The 16,011-nt window shown below is 43.0% G+C and overlaps 1 protein-coding gene across 3 annotated transcripts; it reads left to right on the top strand.

Annotated features, from left to right (window-relative positions):
• The first annotated feature begins 1,055 nt into the window (after window positions 1-1,055).
• Window positions 1,056-15,949, top strand: LOC141791488 (platelet-derived growth factor receptor beta-like). Of its 3 annotated transcripts, none has more exons than XM_074672008.1 (28): window positions 1,056-1,104; window positions 2,210-2,304; window positions 4,033-4,101; window positions 4,299-4,393; window positions 4,871-5,066; window positions 5,150-5,410; window positions 5,568-5,698; window positions 5,815-5,896; window positions 6,008-6,082; window positions 6,176-6,359; window positions 6,440-6,555; window positions 6,735-6,846; window positions 6,947-7,040; window positions 7,136-7,244; window positions 8,227-8,321; window positions 9,137-9,269; window positions 9,400-9,504; window positions 9,676-9,780; window positions 10,786-10,888; window positions 11,512-11,633; window positions 11,756-11,868; window positions 12,103-12,225; window positions 12,323-12,434; window positions 12,905-13,004; window positions 13,194-13,299; window positions 13,501-13,600; window positions 13,686-13,824; window positions 15,446-15,949. In XM_074672008.1, the coding sequence occupies exons 3-28, from the start codon at window positions 4,047-4,049 to the stop codon at window positions 15,573-15,575; spliced, it is 3,096 nt and encodes a 1,031-aa protein (XP_074528109.1). In that variant the 5' UTR covers window positions 1,056-1,104; window positions 2,210-2,304; window positions 4,033-4,046; the 3' UTR covers window positions 15,576-15,949. The 3 variants fall into 3 exon arrangements, with proteins under 3 accessions (XP_074528109.1, XP_074528108.1, XP_074528110.1); XM_074672007.1 differs by having other exon boundaries at window positions 11,512-11,645; XM_074672009.1 differs by lacking the exons at window positions 1,056-1,104; window positions 2,210-2,304; window positions 4,033-4,101 and having other exon boundaries at window positions 4,881-5,066; window positions 11,512-11,645.
• Window positions 15,950-16,011: the final 62 nt, after the last annotated feature.

The following is a 16,011-nucleotide window of genomic DNA, read 5'->3' as shown; positions in this document are numbered from 1 at the left end:
CAAAGACATGTCACTGGTCCAACCTGCTGCAGGAATGTGTGTGTGTGTGTGTGTGTGTGTGTGTGTGTGTGTGTGTGTGTGTGTGTGTGTGTGTGTGTGTGTGTGTGTGTGTGTGTGTGTGTGTGTGTGTGTACTTTAACCCCGCCCAGACCTTTGATCACAGGTTGTAAATATTCCTCAGAATACTGAGTTGGAACAAAATTTTATTAATAAAGCCAAACATTACGAATCTTCAGACTCACACTCTTTCTCAGAACACACCACAAAGAAAAAAAAACTTGACAATGATCAAAAACTAAGTTTTACTCTGAAAACATTTGTTTTACCTACACAACAGATTGTTTCATTTTTTCAGGCATGATAATTACATAATCATAATAATTATGTCCTCACTCTGCCCCCTGCTGGTCTCTTATGGTTTAATCCCATCACTGTCAGACATCTTGTCTGCTGCTGACACCTAGTGGTTGAAACATTAGTTACAACTCAGATTCACTTTGAGCCAGGTTTCCTATGTACTGACACTATGCAGAAATAAAAAAAAAACGAGAGTCCAACAAACACGTTTAATGTCCCCACACACACACACACACACACACACACACACACACACACACACACACACAAACACTCACAAAGCTTCCATCACTATATTGATCCTCGAATGATTTGTTCCTGTTTCATCAATCACCTCTCCTCTGACACACCACTTTATTTAACCAGCTTTACCACACACAAATGTGTGTGTGTGTGTGTGTGTGTGTGTGTGTGTGTGTGTGTGTGTGTGTGTGTGTGTGTGTGTGTGTGTGTGTGTGTGTGTGTGTGTGTTGGACCCAGTTCACTTCCTGCCAGAGAGACGGAGGGTGAACGACAGAGAGGCAGATTGAAAACAGACGTTGGCTCCCTCCCTCCCTCTCTTTCTGAGTCAGTCTGTTGTTTCCATTCGTCCTCAGTCTGGAATGAGCTCAGGCTGGGGAGAAGAAGAAGTAGAAGTAGGAGGAAAATGAGGTAAAATAAAATGAAATCAAGAAAAAGGAAAAGCTGAAGAAGAGGTGGAAGAGGTGGAAAAGAAAAAGAGGAGAAGACAGAGCACAACATCATCAGGTTTGAACACATTCGTCTTTTTAGCATGTCTGAGATCTAGTTCAGATCATAATAATCTAATTTTGCTGAGTGGACAAGTTCAACAGAATACTCTGATTCTGTGACTAGATCCTTTGAATACTCAGACCATTACTGCATCCTCAAAGAACGCTGACTCTGTTGCTAAATCCTCAGAGTACTCTGAATTTGTTACTACATCCTCAAAGAGCTCTGACTCTGCTACACCCTCAGAGTACTCTGACCTTGTCTGTTACTTCATCCTAGAGTAGTCTGACTGTTACTTTGTCCCCTAAGTTCTTTGTCTCTGTCAGTTTTATTTTCTATTCCCATATAAGGTTTATTATCCAACTCTTTTTCTTCACTCATTTCTTTTAGACTTGCTTATGAAGTTGTTTTTACTGTACTCCAACAAGTTGTCAGGTGACTCATCCAAGAAGAGAGCCTGGCTGTAGACCTCACCTCTCAAGCCTCTATCCTGCAGACCTAAATCTCCGCCATCAGGCCACTATTTAGAAAAAGTCAATTAAGAATAATTTCAAAACGAAATTGCTTTCCAATCCTGGTTTATAATTTCTGTCATAAATTTTGTTGGGTAGTCACTTCTAGGTTAGTGTTTTTAGTCGTTTATGTATAATGCACAAAATACTTTGTCTTATTTGTACACCCTGGTACTTGATTGAAATCTTCAGTGTGGAACTTATTTTAAAAAAATCTGATGAAGCTTAATCATTTTATTATTTCATCATCATTTATTCAAAGCATTACAAAATTAACAATAGCAAATTAATATGGTGTTATAATTTTTTTTAACAGAGTATGTTACTCTTTCTGATCCAAAAGTGTAAAAAAAAAAACTTCATTTCCGGGACTGACAGTGGAGGTTGAGGTCTGCAGGAAAGGGGCTGGGGAGGTGAGCTCCACAGCCAGACCCTTCTTAACTCACCTGTTTGTATGTTTGTTGGTGTGTGTTTATTGATGGTGGCATACTTATCTGTCCTATTGTTGTTTATAGTCATGAAAGGATGATCTCTGCCGATCAGAAACACTGATGCTTATTACCGATGTTTGTTTGTTTTTGTGTGTGTTTGTTTGTTTCAATCACTAGAACCAGGCTGTGATAAATGATTTACAGCTTTCACTCACTGGAGTTAACAAACAGGATACAGGAAACAAGCTTCCACATGGCGCCCTGACAGACAGGTGAGACACATGAACAGGTGGCTGTGATGTCACTGCTCTTCAAACCATTGATGATTATTTTTATCCCACTATGTGGTAAAATACTCAGGGATCACATTGCTCCCCACAACGTACTTCTGGTTTGAGTTACATTATGCCATGTTAAGTTAATGGAGCTTGCCGCAGCCAACTCTTAGCAGCTTTTTGCTGACTCAGGTGACATCACTCAAGGTCGCAGACACTCCTCAGCTGAATGCTGGCGAGTTAGCTGGACTAGTTCAAAGGCAGTTTAAACCATCGTAAGGCCAACCAGCAAAACCAGAACACTGAAAACACACACACACACACACACACACACACACACACACACACACACACACACACACACACACACACACACACACACACGCACACACACACGCACACACACACTCACAGAGTACAGTTCCTCTCTTATATTCAGAAACAAGTGACGGACTGTTATTTCCATGTTTCTATTTACTGAGCTCTGATTGGTTACTGTAAGCCAATCAGAGCTCAGAAAGACAACGCTCTGAAACGCACACTCTCACACACTCAGTGGAAGTGTGTTTGACCTGAGCCCCTCTGTGAGACCCTGCAGTGAAGATATCTCCTAAGTAGATCATTAAAGGATGAACTCTTATCACTCGCTGCAGTTCAGCATCTGTCCACCAGGGGGTTTCAGCCTCCAGCCTCTTCATCATGACAGGTTACATGTTACCTGTTACAAGTTACCTGTCCATCCCTTGAGATCATGTGACCTTACCTCCACAAACAGCTCAGAAACAAAAACTACAGAGACAGGTCAAGTCTCTGATAAAGCTGCTAGCTTAAATTTATCTCTCAGCTATCTGAGTGGAGGGTGGCTAATGTTAGCCTGCTATCAGTGTGTCAGCAGAGAGGGGGGAGGTTTCTGGTCTAGTGGAGGCTGGGCCGCCCACAGGAAATACTTCACTGTTTATTTTCTTCTTCGGTGGTCGGCGCACATTCCTCCCTGCCTCAGGATCAGCTGGCCCTCTGATTGGCTGAGAGCCCAGGGGACGACACTTTCTGATTGGATGGCTATGCTCTCTTTTTTCTCTGTGGCAAGAGAGGGAGAAAAATCCAAAATCTCCCTGTGAATACACACACACACACACACACACACACACACACACACACACACACACACAGTCAGAGGAATGTGTCTGTTTGAACCATTAGTGTGAATGATTTAACAGACGTCTGAACATAAAAAACTTTATATGGTCTCCACTCACCACAGACACACACACACACACACATTTGATTTATGTTGTTATTGTGATCACTGAAGTCATTTTCCCCTCTTATTGTTGACAATGCTTTTGTTGTTTTTGTTTTTGTCGCTTAAGAGGATGCTACTTTTTTGTCTGTTGTGGCTTTTGTTGCAGATCTTGTTGTTTTTGTTGTTGTTGATGATGCTGCAGTTGATTATGTTTTAAGTTTGCTAGCATTAGCATTAGCATTTAGCAAAGCAGCTTTTGAGTCAACGATCACCCTCTGCTGGTTGGACATCACAATCAGACTTTTATTCCAAAATACTTCCTGTTTTTTGTTGATGTGGTTTGTTTATTTATTTATTTATTTTTTGTATTTATTTAAAATAAAGCATTTCATAGATGTGTAAAAAGGAGTAGGAAGAAGCGAAAGCTTTTCGAGTGCAAACCCCTCTTACTCGCCTGTTTTAATAACCGCAATGTGCTTTAGGTTTGCTGCTCATAATGGTGTCCTACAGAGGAAGAACAAAATGCCTGATTGCACTGCGCTTTCTGCTGGGTGAGTACAAATAAACAAATTCACAATTTACCTGTCTGTCTGTGTGATACCTGCCTGTCTGAGCGCTACCTGCATGTCTGTGTGCCACATGTCTGTCTGTGTGCTACCTGTCTCTGTGTATTTAACCTGTTCATGTGCTACCTATCTGTCTGTGCTCCCTGAATGTGTGTGCAATCTGTGTGTCTGTCTGTGTACAGGTGTGCTCCTGGTTCTTCCTGAAGAAGGCATCTGTCTGGAGCTGCACCCTCCATCTGCTCAGGTTCTGCTCGACACAAACTCCAGCTTCACTGTGGTTAGTACATACCTGTTCATCCATTTAGGTACCTGGCTGTTTCTACACCTGTCTGTCTGATGAGCTCCCATTCTGTCTGATCCAGTGCCTGTCAGTCTCTACATCTTTCTTTCTGATGAAACCCCTGTATATCTGTCTGTCTGTTGAGGCACCTGTTGGTCTGACCAGGTCCCTATTTGTCTCTATACCTGTAATTAAGAAGTTCTCTGTCTCCACATCTCTTTTTATATTGGAGTCCCTGTTCCCATGCCTGTCTGTTGAGTTCCCTGTCTTTCTAGCGAAGTACCTGTATTTCTCTACAATAACCCCCAAGCAAGTTACCTGTCTGTCTCTGAACCTGTCTGTTGCCTGTCTGAATGAAATACCTGTCCATCTTTATACCTGTTCTTCTATTGAGGTGCCTGTCTGTCTGTTGAGTTACCTATCTGTCTGTTGAGGTACCTGTCTTTCTGATGAGTGACCTGTCTTTCTCACAAGGTGTGTTCAGGCTGGAGTCAGGTAGGCTGGCGGCCCCCTCAGGACTCTCAGATGGACGGGGTTTCTGTGGAGGAGCAGGGCTCCAGCAGTGTTCTGCAGCTCGTTAACGCCACCTGGAGTCAGTCTGGGAGATACACCTGTGAGGAGCCATTATCCTCCCAGAGCAGACACATTGACATCTTTATACCTGGACAAGGTGAGTGTGATGTCAGACACACTTTGCGCCTGTCTGTCCTCCCTGTGACACCTGACTCTTTGTTTTCACATGTCCTTCTCTAGGTCCTGAGGAATGGTTCGTCCCACTCGGTCCAGGTGTGGTGATGAAAGAGGCAGAGGAGGACACCATCCCCTGCGTGGTGTCTGACCCACGGCTAAACGTCTTGCTCTTCCAGCGTCCCAGCAAGTCACCAATTAGCGGTATGACGTATGAGCCGGGCCGCGGTTTCACAGGTCGACTCAACGACAGTTCTTACGCATGCACGGCGTCCCGCGGGAACGAGACAGCAGAGTCTCAGGTGTACCACGTCTTCAGCATCATAGGTAGGAGGTCAGAGTAAAGGATCAGGACCAGAACGGGTTCACATCATCAGACCTGTCGTCTATCACACCTGTCTGTCTCTCACTTGTCGCTCCATCATTCACACCTGTTTCTCTCTCTCCACTTCACCCAATTCTCTGTCACCTGTCTCTCTTTCAGTGCCTCAGCAGATGGAGGTCGAGCTGACAGTCTCAGGTGTAGTGTTAAAAAAGGGGGAGGGGCTTACCGTGAACTGCACGGTCAGAGACACTGAGCTGGTCTTCTTCACCTGGGACTTTCCCCGTAGACAGGTACCTTCCTGTCTCTCACTGTACCTGTTTGTCTGTCACTGTACCTGTCTGTCTGTCACTGTACCTGTATGCCTGCTCAGACTGGTGTTTGACTGTTGACCTCTGTTCTGGTTCAGGAAGTTGAGCCCCTGACTGAATTTCTGCAGAATCAGATCCGCTCTGTGGTCAATATCTCCTCTGTGACTGCCGCAGACTCAGGTGAGTCCCTGATATATCTGACAGACCACAAGGTGACATCATGGAGTCATTATGGTAACAGCAGGTGTTATTTCTGGTCTATGGTAACCATGGCGATGTCTGTTTCCTCAGGTGTGTACATGTGTGCAGTGCAAGAGACGATGCAGGAACGAACTGTGAGAAAGAACATCACAGTGACTGTGCTGGGTGAGTAACAGACAGGTAATGGGACAGACAGGTAGACAGACAGGTAACAAGACTGGTGGACAGACGGACTGTCTTCTCTGTCTCTGTCTTTAGAGCAAGGGTACGTCTACCTGTGGCCCTCAGGTGAGACCAACCTGTCTTCTGTCCTCCATCACTCGGTGGAGTTCAGAGTGGAGTTTGATGCTTACCCCGTACCCAATGTTCTCTGGACCAGTCAAAACCGGACTATCACCACAAACACCACCCCTATTACCACAACACGCCTGACAGGAAACAGGTAAACAAAAACACACCTGACAGGGAAAAGGTAAACAACAACACACCTGATTGATTGATGGATTGATTGATTGATTTCAGGTATGTCAGCACGCTGAGGCTGGTCCGGGTGCAGATGGATCAGAAGGGAAGTTATACAGTTGCAGTTTCCAATGAGGATGACTTCCAGGAGGTGACCTTTACTCTAGAGGTCAAAGGTCAGAGAATCACACAGGAAGTGTGCGTGTGTGCATTTGTGTGTGTGAGAGAGAGAAAGCATTCACCAATGTTTGGTCTTGTTTGCAGATAAATTTGAAACAAATTAACTCTGAATTTTGTGTGTGTGTGTGTGTGTGTGTGTGTGTGTGTGTGTGTGTGTGTGTGTGCGTGTGTCTAGCGCCCCCTAGGATCACATCCCTGGCTGAGTTTGGTAGTAAGGGTGTTCTGTGCATTGGTGAGGGGGCTCCATCCCCATCAGTCACCTGGTACACCTGTCACAGCTCACTCAGGTAAACACAGCATTCAGGGAATCAACAGGTAGCAGCTACCTGTTACACACACTGTGTGTTTGTCTGTGTGTGTTCTATATCTGAAGTGTGTATCCTGTAGGTGTAACAACTCATCAGGAGGTTGGAGGAGCCTAGCAGAGAGTGGGGTGCTGCAGGAGAACACCACACAGGTGGAGGAGAAAGGTGTAACCCAGGTAAAGGGGGTTTCTCTGTGTGATGTCACCCAAAACTGCAAATGTGGGAACAAAACTAAACCAAACCTTTGGCGCTCTGTGTCTCACCTGTGCAGGTACGAAGTGTGTTGACCCTACAGAGTCTGGAGTCTGTGTCGGCTGTTCGTTGTGAAGTTAGAAACTCTGCAGGTCGACGAGCGCGAGACATCAGGATGGTTTCCAAGTGTATGTGAAACAGTGCACAGACACTAGATAAGGGCCTGTGTCCACTTACCCTGTGCCATAAGCCCTGACAGACTGACACTACTGTAAGGGCCTGTGTCCACTAACCCTGAACAATGCTTCTGCAGTATTTCCTTACCCAACAACACTGCAAGTCTTAAAAGATGCTATGAGGAGGATCTGTTTAAAGTGTCTCGCCACCTTCTGGCCCTGAGTCTCAGGCACACTGTGGTAAAAATGTGACTTTAAACTAGTACAGTTGAGTAGTGCTACTGTTTGAAGCATGACAACACACAAACGTTGTGAGTTTGTACTGTATGTCAGTAGCCGGCTATGTAAAGCACGACTAACAGCCTGATGCTGTGACGTATCCGTAAACTAACGTGCCAACAAGCAAACTGTCAGTTCATACAGTAGTTAAGTAGCCGTCTAAATGTAGCCCTGACAGCCCGATGCTGTGAGACTTGTTGGTAATGTGTAACATTAGTGAACCCTGGTGCTAGCGCCCATCTACCAAGCAGATCTAACTTAATCTCACTCTACATTTTATTAACAAACTCTCAAGTTTGAACAGACCACTGCAAAATAACTGCTGCATGTGGGTTGGAATGAACATAATCACAAACAAGTTAGCCCTTTTAGCCTTTAGCTCGGGCTGTATCACTCTCTGTTTAGCTTTCTTCTGCTCTTCCGTCCTTTTCTGTCTGACAGTTAGGCTCCTGTGTCCACCATCGCTACAAAATGAATCCAAGAAATTGTTTTCAAGCAGAGAAAAACACAGATCTTTCTTCTCACTACTAAACTTCATCAGCCAGCATGGTGTTGTCATAGAGACATAGACGTGCCGTAAATCAATCCACTCTTGCTTGGCCTGACCAGGAAGCTACGAAGAACTTTTTCAAGATCACTTTTGAACTCCTCACAGCCCCTGTGAATATTTATTTATGTGTGAACACTCTCTTTACCTGTCTCTCTCTTTTATCAGCTCTTCTCTCTCAGGTTGCTGTGTTGGCAGCGGTTCTAATCCTGGTTGTCATAGCGATAGTCTTCCTCATCATCCTAATCCTGCTGTGGAGAAAGGTCAGTACTGCGTTGATAACTCTTTTTTATCTCAATAAGAGGGCTGTAGTTTGTCAGTTAATAAGCAGTAATTTTTCAGTTGTTGCGCTGTAATTTGCCAGTTGTTAAGCTGTAGTTTGTTGGTAGTTTAGCTTTAGTTTGCCAGTTGTTTAACTGTAGTTAATTGGTCCGAATGTAGTTCCTCAGTAGTTAAATTGTAGATTATTGGTAGTTTAGGTTTTTTTGGCAGTTTAGCTGTAGTTTTCTGGTCTTGGGCTCTTGTTTGTCAGTAGTTCAGCTGTAGTTTGTCAGCAGTATAGATTTAGTTTGTCAGTAGTTTAACTGTAGTTAGCCATTAGTTTAACTGTAGCTTGTCAGTAGTTATGCTGTAGTTTGTCAGCAGTAAAGATTGTTTTTTTCAGTAGTTAATCTGTTGTTTGTCAGTAGTTTAACTGTAGTTAGCCATTAGTTAAGCTGTAGTTTGTCAGTAGTTAATCTGTTGTTTGTCAGTAGTTTAACTGTAGTTGTAATGGCTAACTGTAGTTAGCCATTAGTTAAGCTGTAGTTTGTCAGTAGTTAATCTGTTCTTTGTCAGTAGTTTAACTGTAGTTTGTCAGTAGTTAATCTGTTGTTTGTCAGTAGTTTAACTGTAGTTAGCCATTAGTTAAGCTGTAGTTTGTCAGCTGTAAATATTGTTTTTTTCAGTAGTTAATCTGTTGTTTGTCAGTAGTTTAACTGTAGTAAGGCAGTAGTTAAGATGTAGTTTGTCAGTAGTTACGCTGTTATTATTTTCCTTGTTACCATGATGCCATCAGTAGCTTACGTCCTGTTCTCAGAAACCTCGTTATGAAGTTCGGTGGAAAGTGATTGAGTCAGTGAGTCCTGATGGACAGCAGAACACTTACCTTGACCTAACTCACCTGCCATACAACTCCACCTGGGAGGTACCACGAGACAGCGTAGCACTCGGTATGACTACACTTCCTAAACCAGTACTTCACAGGCACCAACTCATTAGTTCAGTCTCATCACTTTACCGATGTCTGGGAAGAAAATAAACTAACCTTGTACCTGTTTGGCTACCTGGCTCTGTCTCCAGGTCAGGTGTTGGGTTCAGGTGCATTTGGTCGCGTTGTCCAGGCGACTGTCTCTGGTCTGCTGGACCCCAATTCTACAACCAAAGCAGCTGTGAAGATGGTTAAAGGTACATAAACCACTTGGTCACTTAGTCCATCCACAAACTCACCAGAAGAAGAAGAATCTTCCCTAAGCACCAGATGCACCTCCACTAGTTTTACTGCCTATTAATGTCACAACAGCAATTACAGCATAATTACTTCTTTCACTCTGTTTGTGTTTGTGTGTGAATTTTTAGCCCGCAGTGGTGCGACTCAGTCTCTGATGTCAGAGCTGAAGGTGTTGGTTCATCTTGGGCCTCACCTCAATGTTGTCAACCTGCTGGGAGCGTGCACCACAGGAGGTAATCCCTTAATCCAGATTTGATCTTGACTCTGAATAAATCTAGATCTAATATAGAATTTATTTGATTTATTATAGTCTTAATCCAGATTAACAAGAGATTCATTACAGGCATAATTAATCTTTTTTAAAAATCCTTAATCCTGATATAATTCAACTTTATCTTGAAATAATTCAGATTAAGTCCTGATATGATCCCGACCTCTTCCAGATGTGACATGGCTTTGTTATAGACTTAATACTGGTTTAATCTTGATTTTACCAGATTTAATCTTGACATAACCCTTACCATGCCTCAACATAATGTAAACTGAGTCTTGATTTTATCTTGATGTCAACCTCATGAAATCCTGTTTTTAACCCTAATTTAGTGTACCGGTTTAAATAAAATCCTGACCGACAAATAGTGCCAGATCACAGCAGAAGTAATTTAGAGTTAACTCTCTCACAAATCAGGTCTATACCTTGTTTTTTTCAGTACAACAGACTAAATAGTCTAAATGTAACTTATTAGAGTGGATCCTGTCTTAAACCAGATTATGTGCTCCATACATACATACTGACCTGCTTCAGTAAAATCTGGGCAAACCTCTGATCCAATCCCAAATTATTCACCCCTTGTGCAAATTTTCAACATACCCTGTCAGGTCTTGATGCAGCTGATACGACCTTTGTATCTCATCATTAGCTACTAATTCATATTCTACACATACCAAAAATTGTACCAGATCCCCTATGTCAAAATGTATTGGTAAGGGGATGAACTTCTCATGTATATTATAATTTATTTATAACTATTGTGTGCACTATACTCAAATTTACAATCTCCACTCAATTCAACATGTGTAAGAATGCAATAACACATAAAAACAATATATTTATATAATTGTTCATTAATTCATGCAGTAAGGGGTTAAACTAAATTCTGCCTCTTTAGAGTTATCCAGCTAACGAGCTACAGAGCTAACAATGAACCCTAACCTGAGCTGCCTGTCTGTCTGTGAAGGACCTGTCTATCTGATCACTGAGTTCTGTCGTCATGGGGACCTGGTGAGCTACCTGCAAAGGAACAAACACACCTTCCTACAGGGAGATTCACAAACCAAGAGGTCAACGCATACACACACACACACACACACACACACACACACACACACACACACACACACACACACACACACACACGCGACCACTGATCCTCCAGTTCCTATTCTTGGGTTTTGTGCATGACCTCAGCCAGGTGACTATGACAGCCTCTCTAGAATATTCCAAGGCTTTTTCTAAGCATGTGTCTAAGTGGCTTTTGAGGTCTGCTATTGGAAGCTCAGACCTTCAGATTACGATGATGATAGGGATTTTGCTGCCTGGATTGACTTCCATTTTTCCTCTCACAAGTTGCAGGTTTCAAGGAGAAACAGCTGCAAAGCATCAATGAGGCACCACCATGTTTCGCTGTAGGCAGGGTGTTTTTTTCAACTTCAAACTTCCTGTTCGAGACATCCTGCTGACCCAGAGCCCAAAAAACATTAACCTTTTACCTTTAACTTTTAACTTCTAACAGTTTCTCTGGCATATTTGTCTTGATGTCCATATTTTGCAGAACATCGATATCTGCTTTGAATATTGGGGACAATTCAACTGACTGACCCTCACAACTAAGACGCAGTCAAAACCAACCTTCTCTTGCTCTCTCTGTCTCTGTCTCACTGACTGTGGATGTCTTGCTCTGCAGTGAGAGTGATGGAGGTTATATGGACATGAATAAAGAGGACAGCTCTCAGTACGTTGCCATGAAGGAGCTCAACTATGCCCAGATCGAGCCCGCCGTTTACGAGACGCCACAAACAGCTCCAGGTGATACACTATGTGGGTGTGTGCCTCTTTGAGGCTTAGAGATCATGATTGATCAAATACAATAACTTTCTTGTAGACCTCAATGACCAGACTGAGTCATGTGACCCATTGTTCTCTTTCAGACCAGCAGGAGACAACACTGCTCCTTTCTGACTCTCCTGTCCTGGGCCTCAAAGACCTGCTCAGCTTCTCCTACCAGATCTCCAACGCCATGGACTTCCTGTCCTCCAGAAACGTACGCTGCCTCTACTCACACCAGACACACATACCTGTATAACGTGTTGTTGTTTGCGGCATGGCATGTGGAATGTGTCTGGTTTGCAACGTTTTCAGTGTGTGCCATGTATTACATTTGTAGTGTGTGGAGTGTGTTGCATTTGTAACGTGTGTAACATGTGTAACGTGGTTACAAGTATAACGTGCGGCTTATCTATTGTGTCCACCATGTCTGACTGTAAAATGTCCTCAGTGCGTGCATAGAGACCTGGCGGCGAGGAATGTTCTGGTTTGTGAGGGGAAGCTGGTGAAGGTTTGTGACTTTGGTTTGGCTCGGGACCTGAAGAAGGATGGAGACTACATCGCCCGGGGCAACGTAAACATCTCTGTTCATGACCTGTTTGTAATCAAGGTTGGTCACCTGATCACCTGTCTCACCTGAGTTCTGTGACCTCTCTGCTCTCCTCCTTCAGACCTTCCTGCCCGTCAAGTGGATGTCACCTGAGAGCATCTTCAGGAACATTTACAGCTCCCAGAGTGATGTCTGGTCCTACGGAGTCCTGCTGTGGGAGATCTTCTCTCTGGGTACAACTCAGCCAGTCTAACCAATAAACCAGCATAATCAGATAAACTAAATATAGCTCCTGAAGTCGGTAAACTTGTATTTGTCAGATTATCTTCTAATTATCTGAGATAATCTTATACCAGCACCAAACAAGAACCTTAGAACAGCAGAATCAGCTGATTGGCATTGGCAGAGATGATTTGGCAATTTTTTAATGGGTCCAACTCACAAACTTAGCTCTGCAGCTCATCCCTCAAATACTCGTTCCTTACAAATTTGGCTCCATTTAAAGGTGTAATAAACAGACCTTAAATTGAGATCAGAGTTAACACCAAGTACAAAGAAGTGATCGACCAAAAACACCTTTACTCACTTTATGTGCTGAGTTTAGGAAATGACCATTGTTCAATCAACTTGTAAAATCACAGGATTATAAAAAGTATGACCATGCTGTTACAAGCAGAGCTCTGTTTGTGTTTGTATTTTCCAGGTGTTAGCCCGTACCCTGACCTCCCCATGACTCAGGAGTTCTTTGCAGCTCTGAAGAGAGGATACCGGATGAGCCGACCTGACCATGCCCCTCAGGACATGTAAGACACAACACACGTGAACACAGCTCGAACAACCTACCCAGCACAAGCTGAGGTCTTGACCTCAGATTCTCCATCAAGGGGCGACAAAATGGCAAAAAAGAGAAACATTTTTACAAGAATGAATACAGCTGTTCAGAGAATCAGAGGCTTCACACACTGCTCAGTGTCTGTGTCTGTGTGTCTCAGGTTTGATTTGATGAAACAGTGTTGGGAGGAGCAACCTGCTTGCAGACCATCTTTCTCCTCGTTGGCACTGTCCGTCGGTGACATGTTGCCTGACGACTATAAGAAGGTGAGAAACACCTTAACGATGTTTGCTGTTGTGCTGTTTGTAAACAACAACAAAACAACTGAGAAGTGGTAAACGGATCCTTGATGCTGCTGTTGTTGATGATGTTGAAGTTGCTTGTGTTGATTTAGTTTGTCATTGTCGGTGTAGATGATGTTGTTGTGTATGTCACCGTTGTTGTTTTATATGTTTATGTTGTTACAGCGTTACCTCCAGCTGACTGAAAGCTTCCTGAACAGTGACAGTCCAGCTGTACTGAGATCCAGACAGAGTCCATTCAGAGCAGCTCAGACGAACACAGCAGGTCAGACACATTGAACACTCTGAGCACACAGAACACAGGTTATGGCAGATGCCTCACTTGATTCAGCCTTGTATGATGTTTGCAGGAACCCCCAGCCTTCAGGTAGACACACACCTGTTACAGGCGGAGACAGAGGAGGCAGGTCCCTCCCATGGAAGCTTTGTCATACCTGTCACTGATATCACCATAGAGACCACTGAGGGCGCTGTGCTGGACACAGATGGGTAAGAACCATACACTGTATGAAACATGGACAAAACATCTGTGATGTCACCTGTCTTTTCCTGAAACCTTGAAATAATGCCAATCAGTGGATGCAGCCACATTCGCTATGACGCCAGCTGTGAGTTTGTCTTTGAGCAGCTACAGGGCGCCTGGTGGTCACGTGACCTGAGCTGTGCCTCTGATTGAAAAAATTCACTCACCATACTGTGTGTGCCGATAGTGAAATCAGCGTTTTAGACCAAAGCTGTTTTTTGAACCAGGTTGTAAATGTGCTTTTTAATGCCGTAAAAGTCTGTTTTTTATGGCTGGGTGTGTACGTGACTCCCGGTCTTTCTGCAGCAAGCCTCAAGCAGATTCTCGACCATGGAATGGGTGTACTCCCGTGTCCACGCAGAGATCAGCCTTTATTAGTCTGAATGTGAGCATGGAGTACACTCAAATCCCATGCTAGCTCTGAGTTTGTGTACACAAGTTTTATGTCAGAGGGAAGCGCGGTGCAGTGCGAGAAAAACATTTGTGCTGGAAGATTATTAAATCATATGATTGTAGAGAATTTTCAGACAGACTAAGAGAGAGTCAGAGTAATATTTAGAAGGTTGAATTTAATACGACACCAAGATTGTATCTAATATATCTGAGCAGCGCAAGCTGTTGGCTGATTTCTCATATAATAAATATGTATTTCTTCTATCGATTCACTTTTAAAAAATAGCTGCAATTATTAATGATCAATACACTGTCATGTACATAAAGTCTCGAAAAAGAACATTCAGAGGATGCTGGATCAAACTGTAAGCGTGCTCTTTTTGTCTAAAGAAGCTGTACTGAATACAGGATTTACCATGAAGATTTTTTTGCACTTCTAACAATGGTAAAACAACCATAACATTCCAGTAGCCTATACCTGCGAGTAATCTTACTCAAGAGATGCACTTCTTGGGCAGGCTACAACATGGCCACAAATAAGATCACAACATTTAGATTGTAGATTAACCAGTTTGCAGTCCTGCATATTGAAAATGCTTTATTATCTACATCAAACATGGTGCAGGTTGGTCTGTCCCTCTGTCACTTATCCCTAAAACTTTCGCAGGCGTGTTATTTAAATTACGATTGTTTTCATTAGCCACATTTTTTAATACCTGATCAGGTGTACGCTGTGATTGGTCCTGGTATGCATGTTTCATAAATTACACGAGAACATAGTCATGAGCTTGTTTCTACGCCCCAAACTGTGCCAAGTACCACCTAAGATTGATAAATGAGGGCCATTAAGAGCTGGTCGCTGTTCAGGTAATACTCACAAAAATAAAACGTCATGTTTATCTAAACTCAGCTCCACATTAACACATTAAACACTCATTATTGAGCAAAGCAAATGTTCGTTTATTTGTCTGTTTTGTTTAGAATCTGTGGTCCTTCAAACTGTTATGAAGAGATCAGTCCTCTGGTCATGTGACCCAGGGGCCATCTTTGAGTTTTTTAAAGACAATGAGAAATTTTAAAGTAATTCTTTTAGAGTTTTTAGAGTGAATTGAAACAATGCTTTCAGAGCAGGCAAATAGGCAGACAAATGGATAATAATACAGACAGACAAATAGCATCTTGATTTTTCTTCAGCCCTCAGGTGTCAGAGTCCCAGGATGAAGTGGGAACACAAGAAATAACATCAACAGAGGACAAAGAGGAAGTTCAGAAGTGTCTGGCCTCCTCCAGCAGACACCACGAGGAAGAGGAGAGCTGTCTGTGAGGCTCAGCTGCCTAACAGTCAAAGCAAAGGGTTAAATTAACCACAGACTCACCTGTCAGGCAAAGCAATAGGTTGTTACCCTGAGTTTTGACTGTCAGACAGAGTGATTTGCTGGTTCCTTGAGTTTTTGTCAGGCTGCTGCAGCAGAGTAGAAGATGTTTACAGTAAACAGAATAATTAAAGGTACAGAGTTGTGTTTGCTCTGATTCTCAGTCAGACTTTTATCATATCCAGTTTTTTGTTTATTTGTATGCTTTTATTTTGAAATTTCTCTGTATATTAGTTATTATAGAAAGTCCATATCTGACATTAGATTATATCTGCTCTGTAATTACTCCGACTGCTTTTTGACAACCTGTTCTTGTCAGAACTGAATCTTTATGTAATAAACACCTGAATATAATCCATGTCTGTGTTTTTGATCCTTCTAAACTCA

Source organism: Halichoeres trimaculatus, unplaced genomic scaffold (genome assembly GCF_033239565.1).
Source record: "Halichoeres trimaculatus isolate MK-OKI-2021-1 unplaced genomic scaffold, fHalTri1.1 fHalTri1_scaffold_6, whole genome shotgun sequence".
Classification (NCBI taxonomy): Eukaryota; Metazoa; Chordata; class Actinopteri; order Labriformes; family Labridae; genus Halichoeres; species Halichoeres trimaculatus.
The sequence above is the reverse complement of the archived record's forward strand: the minus strand, read 5'-3'. Positions and strand labels throughout refer to the sequence as shown.